This window comes from Excalfactoria chinensis, chromosome 2 (genome assembly GCF_039878825.1).
Source record: "Excalfactoria chinensis isolate bCotChi1 chromosome 2, bCotChi1.hap2, whole genome shotgun sequence".
Taxonomy (NCBI): Eukaryota; Metazoa; Chordata; class Aves; order Galliformes; family Phasianidae; genus Excalfactoria; species Excalfactoria chinensis.
Window position 1 is genome coordinate 137,996,538 of NC_092826.1, and position 21,637 is coordinate 138,018,174.

Sequence of the window (21,637 nt, forward strand, 5' to 3'; positions counted from 1 at the left end):
GCCGCGCGGTGCACGCCGGGAAGCCGCCGCCCAAGATGGCGGCAGGATTGAAAAGTGGTCGGCGGCGCTGAGGCGGCCTAAGGTCTGACCGCAGCTCCGGGCCGCTCTGCTGCCTCCCTACACCGTACAGCCTCACCCCGCCGCCTCAGGGCTGCTGCGGGGATGCCCCGGAGGGGGCCGGGGCCGCCGCTGCAGCCGCCGCTCCCGGAGCCATGGAGGAGGAGGGCAAGAAAGGCAAAAAGGTGAGAGTGGGGCTGGGGGTGCGGCCTGCACCGGCGGCTGGGCCGCTCCGTTGGGCCCTTCGTGTCGTGATTGTGAGGTGGAAGTGCTGCTCTATAAACCTCCGCTTCATCTTCTTAACCTGTATTTCATACCCTGCTCCTCCGACCCGTTTTATGGCGTTTAATTCTGGAGGGAATAACACAGATTGAGCAGAAATGTGTGTGCAGAATGAATCCTTCCTGCGGTTCTGGTGATTATAACCGTGAGGGAATGCGCTATTTTGGTGCTTTCTCAGCTGGGGATGCTGCAGTAAGTGGGGCTTCGGGAGGTGGCAGCAGAGCTTCCAGCTGCGGGCTGTGAGGCGGTGGGATGCTGAAGGAGTTGGAGCCTGTCGTGATTTAACTCTTGAATGACACAGACTACTTGATATGGGGTTAAATCAGCAGAGTTCTGCTTAACGCCCTGAGTAGAGAAGGAAATGAAGCTCCTGGTCCTCCCAGAAGGACCTGCTGTGAGAACTCTCACTTTCAAGGCTTCAAAGGATGTATATGTGTATATATCTATATATTTATATATAGCCTGGGTAAATGGGAAGGCAGCTTCTCACAGACAGAACTCTCAGGATCTGGTGGGAGGGAGCTCTTCCTGTCTGCCTCAACACAGGGAGTGAGGAGGCAGCTGGCTCCTGTGGGGAAGTGGCTTCTCCAGGCAGAGTGCTGGGACAGACTCCCATCAGGTCTGGAGATCTCTAAGGGTGGAAGTCAAAGATCTGTAAGGTTTGGAAGGGAGTTCTGAAGTCCACCCAGTCCAAATCCTGCTGGCTGTTCAACCTCACGCTAATACAAAGTGTTTGAGTGGAATTTGCTGTGGTTTGGTTTGTGCCCTGCTGAGAAGGGGCTGGGTTCTACTCTCTATCCCCATTGGTGTACAGGCTGATATAATCTCACTGAGCCTTCTCTTCTTGTGGATGACCTATTCCCTCTGTGCCAGCTGTTTCAGTCTCTTTGTCACCTCCACAACCCTGTCCATGTCCCAACACATCCCGGTGTCTTACTGGTGACTCCAGACTGGATGTGGCACTGGCATTGCAGTGCTGTCAATGATCCTAATGCTCGAGGAGCATGCTGAGACACACTCTGAAAGCAGCTCAGTACCAAAGCGTGTCTCTGGTTAGCAGATGTCTGGAGAGGTCTGGCACACTGCAGATTTGGTCCCCAGATGAGGGCAGGATTGATCATGATTCAAGCATCTCTGGCTTCATTTCAGTGCTGTGGCACTTCTGAAGACAGGGCATGGCTGCAGTTCTCTCAGTGCTGATTTTTTCTATCTCAATGAAGTGATCCTCAAGCATATCCCTGCAGCTTGGATTACTGTCAAAGGTAGTTGTGGCTATGTTCATCCATTGTGTCTTTATGGTTCCCAGCCCTTGGAGCTTTAGGGGGAAGCTCTTCCTTATGTTTTACATCCAGCATGGATCTTCCTGGGATGCAGGTGGCTGGACACCAGCCAGTGAGCTTATGGGTTGAAGCACAGCAACTGAGTTTCTTTAGCCCTATTAACAAGTAGAATTAGAACAGTTTTGGTCAGGACTGGGAAGAAGCAGGTTTACACTGATGGGGTCTTGGCTGAAACTGGAACTCTATGAATCTTACAGGTATTTGTGTATCAGATGTTAGAGTGATCTTTCTGACTTCACTGGCTCCAGTAAGCCCTGGATCTTTGGTGTCTGTCTCCCCTGTTTCTGGGATGAGTTGATCTGCTGTATGGGGCTGCTTTGGCAGTTGCCAAATCTGCTTGTAGGGCTGATCCACGGCGCTGGATTCTTTGTGCCTTTCAGTACTGGTTTGTATTCAGGATGTTGGCAATTCCTTCTCGTGCAGATCATTGCAAAACGTCTGCCAAAAGAAAGGGGGCTGGTTCTTGTTAACCTTGGATGCTGCAGTATGAACTGCCAGCCCTAACATAAAAAATACGAAGGGATTGGGATAGAGACTCCATCTCTTCAGAGTTTCTGTTATGAGACAGGGCGCTGCTGGGTGAGGAGCTGCAGGATGGTCCCTTGCTATCTTGAGCATGCAGTGTTTGTGCTGGAAGCACCGCCTTCACAAGGCAGCATTCCTGTCTGGGAGTCTGTGGCTGTGGGGTGGCTGTTCCATGACTTCACTGTGAGATTATGCAGGCCGCTTCAGTGATACTAGATCATTATTTTCTTTTAGCTCCGTTAGATATTTTCACACTAATGGCAGCACACAACTACTTGGGCTCTGTGTGGTTTTGAGCATTGGAAGGCTTACTCTGCGTGTGCGTTTCCAGCTGCAGCAAACCATATGGAGAGCATTCCTGCAGGCTAGCTCTGTCACCAATTACTCTTTCTCCTGTTCCAAGACCACTGCAGCAGCCACCGTCTGATCCCCAGCTCTTTCAAGGCCGTTGTGCAGTTTGCTGATTGGGCTGGGATGCTTTATGAGAGCTCAGGCTTCAGCTGCTTGATGTGTGCTCTCCTTGGGTTCTTTGTGCTTTACAGCTGTGCTATGGATGCACTGCAGCATGTAAGAGGTTGCACTGAGGGTATAAGTATGTACCTCCTTTCTCCTCTCTGCACGCACACATTCAGGGGAATGCTGAAGAATAACCACGGAGGACAAGCTGCTGTGCTCTGCTCCTGGTGTGTCCCTTTTACTGGGGTTAAATGTGCTACTTGTGAAGGTGATGCCTGGTCCCATGTCAGGCTTAAAGCACATTCCCTGTCTTCTCACCTTCTCTTGCTACAAGACAGATCAGTCTTGTAGATGAGAACAACCAAAGGAGCCTGGTGTGGCTCTTTGTGAACTGCTGGACTTCACTGCTGTCCTGCTAAGCTTTATCAGCTGGAGCTACAAACGTTGGTGCTGGTTACATCAGCTGGAGCTTGGAAAAACCCCAAGTGCAAATCAGCATTTCCTTCATCTTACTCAGAATCTCCACCTGCATTCAGAAGCTCCATGGTGAGTAAATGTGACCTCTTGCTCCTTACAGAGAGGTGGCCCCTGGGCTGGGAAGCAGGCTTAGTGCTTGCCAGCTGCCTTGGTCTCACAAGCCAAGCTTTGGCAGGGAAGCTGCTGTACCCACTGGACTGGATTATTGCTTTTTGCAGCTGCTTTCCTCTGAGTTTTTTGCTCAGCTCACCATGAGACTTAGCAGGACGATCCTGTTCTTGGCTGCTTTTGACCTCAGTCTGTTTGCTAGAATGGGATGGCAGCCTCTTTTTGTGGAAGGTCTCTGATAATACAAGGAGCAGATGCTGAGTGAAGGTGGGCACGACTTGACTTGAGGCTTGAAGCTTGGAGTGGGGAAATGTAAGGTGAAAGCAGGGGTAGGTGGCTAGAAGGAGTGGGAAGTTGAGGGTGTGAGAGTGGGGCTGGCTTGCTGTGTATAGCAGGTGACCTTCCAGTACTGCTCAGGTACCTCACATGCAATGCAGATCCTTGATATAGGGTGGTCAGAATCTCAGGATCCACAGCTTGACTTGAACCAAAGGATTTTTGATGGCCACTCCAGCCCCAATTGCTTCCTTGGCTGCAGGAAGAGGAAGCACTCTGTGTTTATTTGTGCTGCTTCTGCCACTGCTGCTGTTAGTGTGAGCAGTGGGATGGTGAATGTTTGGGAGGCAGACCCTGCCTCAAGGAGGGTAGCACTAGGCACCAGTGCTGCTTTGCTGCTGAGACATGGGGAAGGGCACACCCTGCAGCAGTGTTTAATGCAATGCATGTTTTCTCTAGGCTCCTATTGCCTGCTTTGGAGTAGTTTTCACTGCTGTGGGTTTTGCTCTGTGCAAAATAACCACCATATAATTTAGTAAATTCTTGCTTTGTTGTCTGGTAAGGGCTGGCAGACAAAACCAGACACTGCAGAGCTCACAAATGGCTGAGGCAATGATACCAGCTTCTGAAAATACAACTTGAACTCAACAAAACTTCCCATTATGGAAGCACTGCATTCTGGTTTCCAGTCCCAGGAAAAAAAGACATGATACATCCCTCACCTCATTCCTCTTTGTTTTATAGAGCAGTATGGAGCACTTTGGTTCTCATCCTGTGTGCTTGTCTAACATCCATAAAGCAAGCAGGTCACTGTGGTTTTGTCCCTCTGGAACACCTGGCTCTATGCTGTTGAAGCTGCATGAAGTGTCGTGATAAAAGGTGGTTCCTGATGAGACTGGAGAACTCCGTGGACTCAAACAGCTGCTGCATCTGCAGGGATATGACGAGGAAGCCCCCAGGTTTGCTTGGGACCTCCGGGTATCTGTAGTGGTAGCCTGATGCATGAAGGTGTAACTGTAATTGAAGTTACACTTGGAACAAGATCTCTTTAAGAAGTGGCTCCAGAGCTCGCTGTGACCAAGGTGCTGCTGAGATCTATGGGTATGAAGCAGATGGGAGTGATCTTCTCTACAGTATTTCTGGTGGAGGTGAACAGGATGAAGCATTAGGAACTGATCTACGTATCCATGTCAGGTTGTAAACCTCCTTTTGGGTTTTGAATGACTTTGTTCCACTTGCTCAAGGCCTCGGCAGGTGGGTCAGCCTGCATTTAGTGCAGAAAGCTTGTGGTAATAGCTTGAAATAAGTGCGCTTTGGCAGCAAGCACAAGGAAGCAAAGGGATTTATGGAAGCTGATGGAACTGCCAAGATAATGGCAGCAGCCAGAGCATGCAGAGCACAAAGGTCAAAGCCCAGCTGACCTATTTGCAAGCTGTGGGTAATGAGAGATCTTATTTCCCCTCTGCAATTGAATTCCTCTGGGCAGGAATATCCGTGGTAAGAGGGTTCTTAAATGGTTGTTTTCTCCACCCCTTGTCAGAACTTGGAGCAAATAAATATTCCTGGTTGGCTTGTAGCAGATGTTAGAAATCAGGCTGAGCTGTGGCTAAAGCAGCCTTTAAGCATTGGCCAGCTCAGACAAGTGCTTCATTTTGCCTGGGGTTGCAAAGCCTGCCCAAAAACAGTTGTTATTCTTTCAGTATTGCCATGCCTCCTAGAGAGGGCTGAGCAATCATGGGTCCATTTTGAGGCAGTCCATCTCTCCTTAAGCACTGAGGCCTCCTAGTGTGCTCCCTCTGCTTCCTAACCTGGCTCAGCATGCAGCCATGCTGAAAGCAAGGAGCTCCAGGTGCTTGTGCTAGCAGCGTTTCTCTGTGCTTATTGAGTAGCTAAGGCTAGGTGAGGATACAGACAACAACAGCTAGGAAGCCTGGACCTTCAGAAGATCTCTATTCAAGTATAAGTTGACTTGTCTAGAACTCCATGTCATATTTACCTACCAGAAGCACATGCACAAAAAGTTCATTTCATGCTACAAAGGGCGAACAGGAGGCAAAATGAACTTCAGGGCTTCCCTGCCTTTGTTTTGTCATTTCTTACTGGGTCAGTGAAATAACTTCTGTAATGAGAAGAGGAAATAGCCACCTTTCCTGCTTTAATTTCTCCTGAGTGTCATACAATGTAAAACCTCTTGGAAGAGCAGCTTGAATGAGAGACAGAGAATGTGGGAAACCTCTGCAGTGTGGCTGATATACGCATGTCACATATATGTGACATGAGGAGCTGCAGCAGCGGGATGCCCACCAACTAACAAGCTGGAAGGTTCTGTTCCTGTGGAGCTGCTGTCCTCCCACCTTCCTCAGAGAGCAGAGGAGGAACAGCTCTGGATGGCAGGAGGTAGGTGACTAAATGCATCCCTGTTCACACCCACACGTGGCACTGAGCCCTTTATCATCCCAGGTGTTTCTTTCAGGGATGCAGGGGCCCTTCTGTTAAGGCAGATCTTGGGCTTTGTTTTTTTAAAGCACACTTCCTGCAACCTCTCTTTGGGAGTGTTTTTCAGCTCTGATTACTCATGTTGCTCTTGGGTGGGAACGTTCAGGACTCCACATCCTTTTCTTGCAGGAGTCGACAGCTGAGGTCTCACTGGCTCTGCAACAGCATTATTAGCATCAACAGAGTACACATGTAGGGCACAGATCACCTTGTGCAGGAAAAGAAGTGTTTGTTACCTCTGCTTCTTAGTGTACAGGTAGCCAGGATGAAGATCAGCTTACTGCTGAGATGCAGCCTGCCTGAGTGGTCTAACACAGGCAATCCTGGCTGGTGTGGGTTTGAATGTCCTGCAAGCAGCTTCTAGGAGGCTTTAAATAAAGTTGGAGCTGCACTTGAAGCTGGAGCTGGTCTGCCCTTTGCTCTCAGGATGTCACTGTGGGAAATGTTCCTTGCAGGACCTGCTCAGAACCAGTGTTCAGTGACAGCAGTGGCACTGGTATTGCTCCATGCACGTGTGGACAGGCAGGCAATGGATGTCCTGTTGTAGAGGCTGTGTGTTTGTGGTATTGCATGCAGCCATACAGTTTGTGAGTCTTTCTTCCATGGTGCCTCTGCTGTCAGATGCCTCTCTTTCAATGAACCTCATGCTTGTGCTCTCCTGTGCCAAGCCATGGTTGGATCTGATGACATTTGAAATCCATTTTCAACCTAAATAGTTGTATGTTTCCTGAAGGGGGCATGCAGGAACTGAAGTTACCTATTGCTAAAAACCAAGTCCTGTGTTAATGTGCAGCTACAACCTGGGAAGGTGGATGGAGAATGGGGGAGGTGAGCCTTCCTCCTCTTGCTTCTCACCTCTGTGCTTCCCTTCTCTGGGGGTTGGGACAAGGATCTGGAGCCAGCTGAGCTGCTGAAATAGAAAGCACAGTAATAGAAGATACAGTTCAGTGAGGAAATTAGTGGGCTCGCCTGTAGCCAGGCAGCTTCAGCACTTCCTAGTTCTTAGAAGTCTGCTTTTCCTGGTCTCATGCACTCCAGCAGTTCTGCAGGAACCCTTTTGATCTCTTGAGTATTGGCAGAACCCCATGGAATCTGTGGAACTACGATATAGTAGCTCTAAAAGTGTGCTGCGAGCACATATTCCTGAATGACTGCGTACAAACCAGCCTCACTGCATTCCCCCACACACACCTCCCATGCCCTAAACGCTGCTGAAGGATATAGACGAAAGGCTCACAATGCATGAAGACCCAGCAGGTCATGTGCTGGAGGTGATGGAAAAGGCTGTTTTTCCCCCCCAATCCCTCCAGCATCAATGTGTTACAGATCCACTGAATTCAAAGGTAGGGGCTGTTCATCCTTTGTCCACACGACTTACATCTGCCCAGTCCCACCTGGACTTGTGCAATGGGGAAGGAGGCAGCTATAGATTAACCTAAGCCCGAGAATTGATATTACACAAGATCAGAGCTATGAGCTGCTCCTGCTGCACTATGGGACAGCCAGAGCTGGAATCTGGCTTAGGAAGCACTGCTGCTTTGCAGAGAAAGAAACAAATCCACTCAGTGGCTGTATTGATGCCTTTGGTATGTTGAGCACAAGGCTGCTTGCTTGGGGCATCAGAACTGCACTGAGGGAAGCCTGTATGCTCCTGCAATGACCCAACAGCATGGATGAGCCTCACTCGGATGCACGCTGGGAGGTGAAAGCAGTGGGAGGAGGAGGCCTGGAGGAATCTTTGGGAGGAGGAACAAGACTCTGCTAAAAATAGCCAGGGAAAATTCCTTTCCTCCTGCCTTAAAGGAAAGTCCTGTCTGTGAGGCTGAAGGCCTGGCTGGCAAGGCAGTCCCAAACATGAGAACACAGCACTGTGCCTTGTTCTGTGGCTGGTTTTCGTGTGACTGATGTGTTAGACTCGAGCTCTTTCATTGTTTGTTTTTCCTTAAGGCTGACTTGGGCACTCGCTCTCTGTTTTCAAGGGAACCGTGTCTCTGCATTACTTGAAATTTAATCATGCTCTTGTTTCAAGAAGCAGCTTTGAAACTGAATACAGTGTTTCTGGCTGAGCTTGGAATCTTAATTCTTCTTGTTTTTCCCCTAATTTCCTAACTTGCTGTGCTGGTGATGCTGCAGCTGGACACATCTCTATCACAGACCTCCCAGCCCCCAAGGAGATGACAACAGATTCCCTGGGGCCCAACAGAAATGGCTGAGCAGGGCAATGAGATCCCCTCCATAGGCTTCAGGTGGGATTTATGATGACCAGGAGGGGCTGAGTGACCAATGGAACTGGGAAGCAGTCAGATCAGCCTACAGCAAGATCTCCTTATGCTGGAGAAGCTGCATGAAGCAGAGATGCCTGACAGCCCAACATCACTGCCTCCATTGCTCTTGTATCTTTCCTCTCCAGCCCTGACTTTACCAGCCCAGTCTGTCTTGTTGATCTTGTTGCTGTTTCACACCAGGTGCATAAGGAAGAAGCACGGAGAGGAAAGCACTTACACCAAGTACATTTAATGGGTGGTTTTTGCTCTTGGTCCCACTCACAGCTTTGGGTAGGAGTGACTTCTTGTCTTTCCATCTGTGTTGCTGTAGTTCTTTGTTCCTTTCCAACCACAGAATGACCAAGAGCCTCTTTGGGCTTGGTTTCCATGCTCTGTTGTTGCCTTATCACATTTTGGCCTCACACCATTGCTGTGTTTGGGGCTGGTTTCTGACCTACTCAGATCTACTGCCCAGCCTGGTGTGTTGTCAGCTCCCCTAAGCCCTGTGCAGATGTGCTGTGGGAGAATTAGCCGTACCGCTCTGCATTGGAGATAATCCACTCAAGTGGATTAAGAAGCTGTTTCTGCTGCTAATAGGAGGGATGTTTTTTCTCCTTTGTGTTCATCTCAAAAAGCTGAATGTATTTAAAGGGGCTGTTCAGGGCCTCAGTTTTGGATGGAGACAAAGAGCCAGGCTGGGCCCTGGGTGAATGCAGCCTCAATCTCTACTGGTGGCCAGCAAGCACTCTGCTACAACCACCTTCATCCCCAACCTGGTGTCTGGACACCATTGAGCAGTCTGGTTCTGTCCATCTCAGTCTCTGCTGGGCTTTATGGCCATGGGTGGGATCCCGCTTAGCCTCCATTTCTCCATGCACTGGGCATGATGTGGAGCTCATCCTGCCCATCAGGAAGCATCCCTGTGCTGTGCAGGTGCCAGTGCCCTGTGTGGGGACCCAGAGGCTGTGGGGTCTTTTTATTGGAGGTCTTCAGTCCTACCTGGATGTGGGACTGGGCACCCTGCTCTGGATGGCCCTGCTGGGGCAGAGGAGGACCAGAAGGGCCTCTAGCCTCAGCGGTGTCATACTTCTGTATACAGTGTATATATCATGACTTCAGGGGATCACAGCTGTGCTTTCCAAGAAGCCCTGAGTTGTTTAATGGCCACCAGTGAGCTCTTCCTAAATCTGCATGCCTCACCTTATCACCTTGATGGACCTCTTGAGTCCCACCAGCATAAACGTGCCTATGGGACACCCAATAAAGTATAGGATACCCTGGATCCGTGAACCCATTTCTTCCTAAATGTCTTATTTTGGGACCTTACAAGAGCCAAGGCAAACTCTTTCACCAGGTCCACAGAACCTGATCCCCACCAGACCCTATGGGACTTGGGGATGCTCTGCAAAGTAATGGTGTCCTCCATTCCTCACTGTCTTCCAATGTAGGTGGGCATGCATTGGGTGGGCTGGGTCCTCTAAAAAGATGTAAACAGAGCTCAGCTACAGCATTGGGATTGAAGTCTGGGGCTGAAGAGGGGATAGAAAGCAAGCTGACTTTGGTTGCATTGGTTTTAAGGATTGCTGAGGAATGCATCCCCACCCGACCTCCTTTCTACCTCTGTTCCGTGTGGCTCTCCTTGGGGAAATCACTTTAATTGATTCTCTCTCTGCAAAATTAGTCTTGTTTTTGTTACTCCTCTGAGCCCCATTTGCAGCCAGGCTCACTCCACGTTCCCCTCCTTCCCATCACGCTCTCTGGGAGCAGCTGATAACCTCATTTTCAAGGAGGCAGCAGCCTCCTTTTTGCAAATGTAAGGGCTGGAAATGCACGCCCTAATAAAGCAGCGCAGCTTTCGGGCTCATGGATGGAGACAGAGCTCAGAGTATGAAAACAGGCAAAGCTTGGGAGTATCACCCTCCTGGCACACAAACCCCTTTCGCTTCCATAGGTGTGTGGGTGGTGGAAACCCACCCATGAGGTGTCTGAGCATCAGCCCCATAAACATCACAGTGCAAACCACCTGAGCCCTCACAGACATACAAATGCCTCCCCTTCACCACTTCTCCTTTTTTTCCCCCTGTTTTAAAGCTTGCTTTCACCAATGACAGCATGTTTTGGCTATTGCAGCGTGTGACAGAAGGAAGCTGTGGTTATCGTGCTTCCGGGACAAAGAGCTGCCAAGCAAATGAGCACACATAGGTTTGCTGGTGCTTAGGCACAGAACACAGAGCTTGGGGTCCCTGGGACCAGTGGGGCGTCCCATCCCAGCAAGAAGAAGCTTTTAGGAACCAGCAGCCCCTGTGCATCTCCTCTGGAGCTGGGTGCTCCATGGAGAGTGAGGTAGGTGTTGGATAAATGGCTCCGAGATGCCGTGGTTGTTCCGTGTTGTGCCACGCTCCATCACGCCTCCAACCTTGGATAGCAGCATCAGGGCTGTTTCCTACTTCAAGGAGGTGTTGGATCTTATATAGGGCTTGGGAGCTTCCCTGTGCAGGCTGCTGTGAGTAAGTGGTGGTGGGAATTTCATCTGGTTTGCTGTGATATTTTGTGTTGGATCCGTGCGCTCAATGTGAGTTGGGTGGTGCTGTCCCAGTTCTGGCGATGGGTTTTGCCATCTACTCTGCTTTCGGGTTCTAAAAGTTATTGTTGTAATGAGATCCTTATAGGATGGCAGCTGAGCTCGGGGTTGGATGCCCTCATATTAAGCTCCGCGGGGTTTCTTCCCGTGCTATTACCCCAGCAAGAGGGCTGAGGAAACCCATTGCTGCCCATTGGGCTCCAGTAGCCAAGCCCCATCTCTCCCCTTTACATGGGAGCTTCTTGCTTAGGCACTTCTTCTGCCCAGAAGAGTTACCTGAGTCCCATCCCTTTGGCAGGAGCCAGCTGGCTTTTGTAGCACAGGAAGCTGACATTCCCTGCTCAGAGCCCAGTGTAGCCATGATGCTGTATTATCTGCAGGCACAGCTGTAGCACCAGGCGAGGCACAGCAACCATCAAGCTGTCTGCAGTCCCATTTGCCCTACTAACTCCTCTATTTTTGTCTCCCTGGCACACCCTGCTCAAAGGGAAGTGTTGCAGGGCTGGGCTGTCCCTGACGTCCTTGCATTGCCTGGTGCAGCCTGGTAAATACTCCTCAACCAGGAGCTTCCTTCTGCCCCTAGCATAATGGCTTCAAGTTATTTAGGTCTCGCTTTGATCTCACTTGTTCCTGAGACCGAGCTGTGGGTTTTGACAAAGGCTCTGCAGCAGTTCTTCGTGGTGCTTCGCTCTTTCATCTCGGTTGCAGTTTCTGTTAAGGTCTCTTTCTGTTTGATGAGCTCACTTTTAAAGCACTTTCCTTTGCAGACAGTAGATCCTTGCATCTCCCATGCCCCAGCTCAGCCCTGCTGCCTCTCAGGTCTATAGGATATTTCCCAGCACAGAGCATTTCCCGAAGTGATGGTGGTGATGCTCCCTCTATGGGAAGCTATGCAGGCTGCTGGGTGAGCTGCAGCTTTGAAATGCCAGCTTTCAGCTGCAAATCGACTCCAGCTCTTCCAAAAAGACCTCTGAATGGTTGGGATCATAAAGGCTGGTGTCTGTGGGTCTGTCCTCATGCTCCTGGGTGTTCCCATGCCCTTGCAACATGTTTCAGCCTGAATCTGGAGGATCTTGCATCATCCGATCCCATAGAATGAGTTATTTGCTTGTGTGCCGTTGCTGGCCACCAGAAGACAATGCAATTTGTAGCTCTAAAACCTGACCCAGTCCAACTCTGGGCTGGTTTGGGTTCATACAGCAGTGTGAGCAGAAATGCATTAGTCATTCTGTGTCTGGGCACTGCAGAGCTGCTGTCCTTGCTGTCCCTTTCCACCACCAGTGCCATGCAGTGTCAGAAGGGCTTTGGGAGCCCACGGCACAGCCCAGCTGCTCATTTTGCTGTAATTTGGTGCAGGAACCCTTCACCCTAACAGCCCACTGTCTCCTTTTTCTCCCCGCAGCCTGGAATCGTGTCCCCTTTCAAGCGAGTCTTCCTGAAGGGTGAAAAAGGACGAGATAAAAAGGCCCAGGAGAAGGTTACAGAGAGACGACCTCTCCATACAGTTGTGGTGTCGCTGCCTGACCGCGTGGAACCAGACATCCTGCTGAACGACTACATTGAGAAGGAAGTGAAGGTAACTCTCTACCTGCCTGCCACCTGAACTCCCCTCTTGCAGACCCTGTGGCTGCCTGCATTACCTCCAGCACAGCTCTTTCACTTTCTTTATCCCCTTATGATGCTGCAGCTTCTGCCTTTGGGGAGGTGCAGAACCTCGGCACGCTGCTATGTTGCTTTCCTCTTTGCTTGCGTAGGGTTTTGGAGTGGCTTTCTCACTGCTGAAATGCAGAAATGGCCTTTTTTCCTTCCAGGCTTCTGGGCTGATGGCATCTTTTTTTTTCAGCTCCTGTGAGATATTTGGTGTTGAGGCCCACAGAGAAGATCCCTCTGATCTCAGGGGTTAAACCCAAAGGAAACGAATGCTTGCTGCTAACTGCAGGGGCTGAAGGGATAGAGAGCTCATCTGTGTGTGAGCTCCGTGCAATTACAGGAAGGAGTGGATCCCTGTATCAATTAAACATTAAGATTACTTATAAACATAGGAGATCTTTTATATGTGTGGGTGCTATCTAGCAGCTTATACAGGGACTGTACACCAGGCATTTGGCAGTGCCCTTCGCTGAAGTCTTCCTTCCTAGGGTTCTGGGGGCTCATTTGCCGTGTGTATGAGATATACTGACAGTTTTTCTTTTGCAGTATTTAGGCCAACTCACATCTGTCCCAGGGTACCTGAATCCTTCCAGCCGCACTGAAATACTGCATCTGATAGATAATGCAAAGGTGAGCGCTCAGCCCTGCAGAAGGCAGCTAATGAGCTGCTCTAGTTCCTGTCATTAGCAACTCAAATACACGCACACAGCCTGATTAAAAGGTTTTCAGGGCTTCCCTGGGGGTGAGTCCCGGTGCGACTGGGGCTCTCTTTCCCTGGGATATAAGTATGAGAAGCCTTGGACAAAAAATTGCAGCCATACACCATTGGAACTGGGAAAGGAAATGTGGGATTCAGAGAGAATTGTGGGCTGACTGGGGAAAGAAGGGGCATCTCCCTCCTCCAGGTTGTAGATAGATGAAGGGAACGGTGAAGGACCTCCATCCAGATATAGGACAGTCACCAAAGGGAAAACAATTCTGTTTTTTAATGGAAATGCATTTATTGCAGAGGGCACATCAGCTTCCAGGGCAGCTGACCCAAGAGCACGACGCTGTGATCAGTTTGTCTGCCTACAACATCAAGCTGGTGTGGAGGGATGGAGAAGATCTCATCCTCAGGGTCCCCATCCATGACATCGCATCTGTGTCCTACATTCGAGATGACTCTGCTCATTTGGTTGTGCTGAAAACAGGTAAACTGGGCCGACGTGGGCAACCAGGTGTTGGTTGTAGGGTTGTGAGTGTGAGAAAGGAAGCCCTGCTCTCACTGACTGTGAGTCTGAGCAGTAGTTCTGGGAGTCAGAAGGGCAGGAGAACAGTACTTGTGGGTTTTATAATCATGGAATCACAGAATGCCCTGAGTTGAAAGGGACCCACAAGGATCACTGAAGCCAACTCTTGACTCCACACAGTGATCCCCAAAACCCAAACCCCATATCTGAGAGTGGCATTCAAATATTCCTTGAGCTCTGGCAGCTCGGGGCTGCGATCAGTCCCCTGGGGAGCCCGTCCCATGCTCACCACTCCCTGAGGCAGAATATTTTCCTAATGCCCAATCTGCACTGAGAAGGGCCTGGGAGTCTGTCCCCAGCAGCTCTGTCTTTGTTAAACCTGCATGGTTTGGGGCTGAAATGTTTGGAGAAGGCTGAGCTACTTAAAAGACCTAACGACAGAGACTTACTGGATTACAAACCCTGTGACAGCAAAGGACAGTCTAGAGAATGAATGAATAACTGACTTACAAGGCTGTAATTCCACTATTGGATTCCTGGGGCTGTCTGAGCCATGGAAATGAAGCCAGCGATTCATGGAGTTGTCAGGAACCTGCTCTAAATTACAGGTTCTTCATTCAGATGCTTTCAACACACGCATCTCTCTATCACAGGTGGAGCTCCTGCAGGCTTTCTCCTCCGGGGTGTTTTCTGCTGGCTGTGGGATCCTGTGCTCCCCTGTTCTGTGGGCTTCACTGTCCCTGCAGGGTTAGAGACCAGAATGATGTGCAGAACCTCCCTAAAGCTTTGCTGTAATTTGTGTTTTCACTGCACAGAAACCTCTGTGCCCAGCCCAAGCCCATGGAGGGGTAATACCACATTATCCTGTAAGCCTGATGTGGCCAGTTCTCTGCTGGTCAGGTACAAAAGCAGCTCCATGCACACTGGTCATGAGCTGCTCAGAAGACAGCCTGGCTTGCAAGGACTGATTGTTTGCTTACTGCCTTGGCCTTTCTGTGATGATTTCTGTGTTTCTCAGCTCAGGACCCTGGGATCTCCCCAAGCCAGAGTCTCAGTGCTGAGAGCTCCAAAGCTCTCACCTCAGGCTCGCTGTCAGAGAGCGGTGTGGTACCCGTGGAAGCTTGCTGCTTGGTGGTGCTGGCTACAGAGAACAAAGTAAGGCTCAAAACACTCCGTTCACACTGTTCCATGGTGTGGTTGTCTCCAGAGTCACACTGGAATTGCACTGGGAATGGGACTGCAGACACAGATGCTATCGGAAGATGGCTGTCCTTTGTTTGTGGTGCCTGCTGCCCAGAGCTTTCTCTGGCAGCAGGAAATCTATGAAGACAACTGAATCTGTCCCACAATAGGATTTGCTAGCTGGGGCGTTTTCATGATGCTGACCTGGAAATTTGTTTTATCCAGCATCCAAACCCAGGGATTTTGATCCTGGCCTGTGTGATTCTCCAGCAGAAACCCTTTGTCTTGAGGCTGGGGTTTTGCTCTCCTTTTCAGCTGCATTTTCTGTACTGTTCCCTGAGGCGACTGCACCTATTTGGGATGTAGGTCATGTAGCCACAGTCCCAGGCAGCAGGAGAAAACATCACACAGCAGGACAAAGCATCAGCATGAGGTGTGGGTGTTATCTAATAGCTGTGAGCTGATTGTTCAGGCGATGGAGCTTCTGATCACCTATGGCCTCAAACTGGTTGGTGGAATAGAGCTGGAGTGCTTGCCTGGCATCACAGAAGGGTGATGAGAAATCACATATGTCTAGCACCAAGGCAAACCTCTTGGGACACTGCAGGAGCTAAGAGAAAAGCCACTGCATTATCTCACCACCGTATCTTGCTCCCTTTCCAGGTGACTGCGGAGGAGCTGTGCTCACTTCTCAGCCAAGTCTTCCAGATTGTTTACACTGAGTCCACAATAGACTTCTTAGATAGAGCAATATTTGATGGTGCGTCCACGCCAACACGGCACATGTCCCTGCACAGTGGTAAGTCCCTGCCCTCTCTGCTTGCTCTGCCCCCTCTGCAAGTCATTCTCATCCTCACCAATGTCTGTTGCCTCTCTACAAACAGCCAGCCAGCCTGGCACTTCCTCTCCTGCAGGGTCACCTCTGTATTGAGAATAAGTCCCTTTATTTTAATTGCTTAGGGTTTAGAGTGGCATGATGACCATCTCCTGCCTGGAGATGTCTCCAGGCTATATGAAGCTAGTAGACATCAGCCTTAGTGTGTCCTTTTCCCTTATACACTTCGCATCTCTATTCATGTTGGGTGGAGGTAGTTAATAAAGCTGTGCCTTGTCCCACTGTCTCTGCTGGGTCTGCCTGTAACCAGCCTGGCACAGCACCATTCCCCTCAACACCATCTGTACGTCCCCATCACAAATCAGTGCGTAGGGCAGTGGCTGGGAAAGCACTCTGCCTCACTAGCAGCACCACAGCACGAATGTCTCTCTTGCAGATGACTCTTCTACAAAAGTGGATGTTAAAGAATCATACGAAACAGAAGCAAGCACTGTGTAAGTGGAAAGCGAACGTGATAACTCAGCACTGGAGACAGTGCCTCATTCATGCAGGTCTGTCAATTTAAGCCCAAAAGCAGGAAGTGCTGCAGTCTGCACTTCGGAAAGTTTCTGATCAGCCTGGTTGGATCATTTGATAGCATTTTTGCTATCTGTGTGCAGGACTGTGATCCTGCCTCCTCAGCATCCTTGGCTGCATTGTTCTGTTACTGCAGCTTTCTGGGGAAGGTCATGTGTGCAGAGCAGAGCTCACAGAGCTGCTTTGTCACGTTTCTTCCTCCTGAATCAGTGACCATTGGAAATGGCAGCAGCATTTGTGGGCTGAAAACCTGACACAGGAACGGGTTGTTCCCTGTTAAGAATCTGAGAGTTTCAAATTTAACACCAGAATAAAGTGTTTGGGGACCTCTTTCCCCGTTGGTCTGAAATGAGAAAGCAATTGGAGGGGATCTCTTCCCCTGTAGGGCTTCATATTCAACATATCACAGGGACAGCCGCTCTGTGCTGCACCTGACCACTCCCCTGAGCTCTCCTATGCTGTGCTCAGCAGGAGGTGCTTAAGGAGCTCTGGATAGCTCACAAGCCATTTGTGTTTCAGTTCCTTTCCAGAAACCTTGGATGCAGGTGACAACTCTCCCTCTTCCTTCTTGACGCAACAGTCTCCACACATCAAAACCATCAGTGAGAGCGAGCTGAGCACTACAGCCACAGAGCTGCTCCAGGACTACATGATGACGGTAGGGTCCCCTCAAGGCTACGTCTGCCCATGGGGAAGGGTGGGAGGGAAGGTTTTCTTCCCTTTTGGTGTTCATGGGAGCACATTTGTGCCCTTGGCATCGTCTGAGCTCCTCCCTGTTGGCTCCAGTGTTGTCTGGGCCCTGCAGGTGGTGTGATTTTGTCCATGCTCTCATCTTTCCCATTCTAAAGCACCTGCACCTTGTTGTCCCCTCTCACTGTGATGGAGAACACACAGCGTTCCCATGTCCATCACTTCATGACCTGCACTTCTGCAGCGTGCTCACAGCTTTTCCCAGTTAAAAAGCTGGACAGCTGGCAGCTCAGGGCAGTTTGTACCATCCCATCCTGCTGGGTTCATCACCACAGCTCAATGGCTCTCATCACAATAGAAGCAAACCCCATTCCCAGGCTTCCCACCATCTCTTCTCCCTCCCATCTCATTAGAGCTCAAAGAGTGCTCCAAAACAATCAGCACCATTTATGGTGTGCTTATGTCCCCAGCTACGAACAAAGCTCTCTTCCCAAGAGATCCAGCAGTTTGCAATGCTCCTGCATGAATATCGCAACGGAGCCTCGATACACGAGTTCTGCATCAACTTGAAGCAGCTCTATGGAGACAGTAGGAAGTTCCTGCTTTTGGGTGAGTGTCTTCTCTTTGTGTTTGGCTTTGCTTTGGCCTGCTGCTGGTTGTTGTCTAGGTTTCCAGATGAGCTCCTTGGCTCCTCAGACACCTTGGTTTGGTGGCTTAGTGGTAGCACTCAATGATGTCCCTGGCCAAGCATTGAGGTGTTCAACACAAGTACAATGTGGGTGTTCAGTTACTTGGACTGATGAGGTGCCTTGAGGACCTGTGCTCTCACAGTGTGGCCTTACAGTCATGGAGGGAAGGTGTGCACCAAGTACAGTGCCAGCAGACATGCTGACACCATTACCAGGGAGGCAAGTAGGACCATTTCCTTTCCCTTCACTAAAAGGAGGCCAGCTGCCTCAGAGGCTCTCAGAGTCCCTCAACTCAAGCTCCTTGCTTTCATTTTGGCTCTAGTAATCTGAAACAACATTAATGGCAGGGAGCAAAGAAACCTCGGGGTTGAGCACAGGGCTCTGCCCCAGCTCTCACTCACAGATGCCTGGTGCTGCTCTCATTTAGATGGAGAGCTGACTGCTTTCAGCAGAGTGACTCAACAGCACAGGAAGGGGGGGCAGTGTGGCCTCCACTCCTTTTGTCCTGGGCACGCAGAAGCAGTCAGGCATCTGCACCAGCACAAAAGCATTTTCTTTCATCCCTGTGCACACAGCCTGCTTGCTTTTTATGTCACTATTACCAAAGCCAACGCACAACACAATCCCTGTGCTGTGAGGCTGGTTTTATACTGACCACGCTGCTGAAAAGCAGCTTAGACTCAGCTTTCCTGTACAGAATCATAGAATGGCTTAGGTTGGATGGGACCTTAAAGATCACAGAGCTCTTAACTCCCTCCTGCATCCCCCAGCAGAGGTCTTGCAAGTTTTCAGGTGTACACTTTCCTTGGTGGGGGTAGAAAAATCACTGTGGCCCTAAAGGTGGGGATGGGAGAGGAGAGGGGTGTCAGCAGCACACCCAGAAGCTGCCTGAGACAGAGCTGTGTTGGCTGCTATCATGCAGCCACTTGCTCCATAACCCCATGCTGTGACCCCGTGATGACAGTGTGTGATGCTGGCCCACAGCAGGGTGCAGGGATGGGGACAGATGGCCCCCAAGTGCTCCACGTGCACTCTGTTGGGGGCCTTAATCTCACGCTGATGCTGTTACACTAATGAGATGAGCAAAGCCCAGCAATATGGCTCAGTGATGAAGTCACAGACAATCCTTTTGAGCTCAGAAATCCCACTCCAGGCCCAGGAACTGTCCTTGGCTCGTACACATCTGCCTTTCTTGGGGCTGTCATCATGACACACAGCCACGAGATGGGAGCACCAGCAGCCCCAAAAAGCACTGCTCAGAGCCTGAACCCCAAATGAGCTCCTTTAGCAACCCCTACCTGCGTGAAACACAGCAGCTCATGTTTTCCTCCTTGTGTTTGTTTCCCTGGGAAAGGTCTGCGGCCCTTCATTCCCGAGAAGGACAGCCAACACTTTGAGAACTTCCTGGAAACCATCGGGGTGAAGGACGGCCGCGGCATCATCACAGACAGCTTTGGGAGGTACAGGAGGACGCTGAGCACCACCTCCAACTCCACCACCAATGGCAACGGTGCAGCTGGCAGCTCGGATGACCAGTCTGTGCCCTCAGAGGAGGACGAGTGGGACCGGATGATCTCACACATCAGCAATGACATCGAGGCGCTGGGCTGCAGCATGGACCGTGACTCCTCCTGAGAGCCAACCGGCTTCAACAGCACCTGCCCAACAGACCCTCGTTTCCAAAGAGGTTTTTGGGGTGGAGCAGGATGTAGTCACTCTCCCATCCACACCAATGGCCATCTGTGCCCTCTTACTGTGAAGGTGTGCGTTGCCACAGGCACGCTGCAAAGGAGGAGCCGGGCAGGAGCCCATCCTCCAGCCTTCCCTGGTTCCGTCAAGCGAGTGGGGAGCAAGGCTGGGAGAGCCCTGTATGGAGACAGGTTGTCTACAGCCCTCTCCCTCCCTGGTTTACAGTTTTGCACATGGTGTCCTTCTTGTAACTGCTCTCCTCCTCCCCTCTTTTGAATGAAGTTTACCACAATGTGAATTATTTAAGCCTAGCCTTGCAGTTGGCACAGCATTTTGCATCCAGGCCTGCAAGGGCTCTGCTTTGCCCCCCTCCATTCCATCCTCCTGCAGCTTACAGCCAGCTGGGCTCACCGGTTTTGTGCTTTCACTTCTGTCCTGCAGGGAGCCTGGATTACAAACACCATCCAACCCACTCCTGCCTTTGCTCCAGCAGTTGGCAGGATGGAGGTAGCACCTGTCCCACGTTCACAGTGGTAGGAGGTGGCACAAAGCCTCTGCTGGCTCCTGAGGTCCTCAAGGACATTATCACACACCCATGGAGGTGAGAGCTGCTCCTGGACAAACACAGTGGGGTCTCCAGCACACGGTGTACATATTGTAAATATTTTACACGTGGTTATAAATACACACTTATTTTTTTAATCTATATCCCTTGCCCAGGAAGCAATCCTGCTTGAAGGGAGGTGCTGGCAGAACCCACAAGCATGCAGCTCTGCTTGCTGGCCACACAGGAGCTGGGGTAGAAACAACCACAGTCAGCACAGGTAGGGAGCAGAACTGGAGCTTCCCATTCTTTGCCCACTGCTGTGGGTACAAAGGGAAGCACAGGCTGCAGCCCATTTAGGGAAGGCCTGTCCCTGTTTTGTTTCATACTCAGGAGCGCTGCTGTGCTCAGCATTGTACCCCCCCAAAGCCCTGCCCTTGCCCAAAGCACCTCCAGCACCATCCTGTGAAGGAGGTGAGATGGAAGAAGGACCAAATGCAGTGAGGAGTAGGGGTGGCTCTGTTATGTATAACACAGGGACACAGAGGTATCCCCGTGCCCTTGCCTGGAGCTGGCTGGCCTCTGCAGCACCCAAACCCAGACACTTGCTCAGCACTTTGCAGGAAAATCCAGCCCCTCCAGCACATTCCTCTGTGCTTTGTCCTGTGCAGGGCTGCGTCTGCATCCTGCACTGCTTCCACTGCAGTAACACATCCCAGAACTCCCACTGCCCTTATCCTCCACAGCCCCATGCAGAAGCTTGCCACCATCCTCCCAGTGCCCAGGCTGCTCCCTCATTAACCAAATGCAGTTCTCTGACTTCCCATTGTGGATCCACGCTCCCTTCACAGCTGGGACAGAGCCAGCAGAGCCAAGCCTTCATCCTTACATCTTCCCCCTCACTCCGCTCTGCCCCTTGGGGTACCTCTTACCCTGCTCCTGTAGGCACAGCAGTCCAGGATCGCAGCCCCAAAGACCCCACAGCTCAGCGCTTCATCTTTAAAAGGTGCACACTCGTGTCCTGCTATGGGGCACTTCCTTTTAAAAGGTAGCTCCACGCAGCAAATCACGGGCCATAAAACTCTTCCCTTTGCCATTTGAGGCTGCTCTATCAGCAGAAGGACCACGAGCAGGAAAGCAAGGAGAGCTGCTGCAAGCCCTGCAGCTGCAGGGTTAGGAACAAGTAACAAAACCTCACAAGTCAGGAGCACAAGCATTGAGCTCCCACTGAGCATGGGAGCATTGCTCCAGCGCCCTGGCTATGCTGAGTCCTCAGTGCCTTCTTACACATGCAGGTCTATAAAGAAGAAACCACCACCAACGACACAGACAGCGTCAGGAAATCTGGAATAGCCCTATTTTTTGGATTGATTGTATACAGAGATGCATTTAGCAGAAGCCGTAGCAGCTCACAGGTATTTTTTTATACCCCCCTCTTCCCCCCCTTTGCTGGGAAATGTGATTTAGTTCTGGACAGAACTGGTTGTTAAAGCTCCATTGAAGTGACTGAGTGTTTCCCCCCCACAAAACCCCACCTGCTGCTCCCCCAACCACGACAAGCCCCCAAGACCCCGAGCACCGTAGGGGGAACCGGGGACACCCCGGGGGTGTTTTGTATGTAATGCTTTCTGTATGGAGTATTTGTTACAGGTAAATATAACTCTGCACCTGGCTGCGGTCTGTCTCCT

At 50.7% G+C, this 21,637-nt stretch overlaps 1 protein-coding gene across 1 annotated transcript; it reads left to right on the forward strand.

Annotated features, from left to right (window-relative positions):
• The first annotated feature begins 12 nt into the window (after positions 1-12).
• CCM2 (CCM2 scaffold protein) lies at positions 13-21,622 on the forward strand. The gene is made up of 10 exons (XM_072327348.1): positions 13-242; positions 12,265-12,438; positions 13,059-13,142; positions 13,522-13,705; positions 14,763-14,899; positions 15,590-15,725; positions 16,198-16,255; positions 16,857-16,995; positions 17,498-17,636; positions 19,071-21,622. The coding sequence occupies exons 1-10, from the start codon at positions 213-215 to the stop codon at positions 19,349-19,351; spliced, it is 1,362 nt and encodes a 453-aa protein (XP_072183449.1). The 5' UTR covers positions 13-212; the 3' UTR covers positions 19,352-21,622.
• Positions 21,623-21,637: the final 15 nt, after the last annotated feature.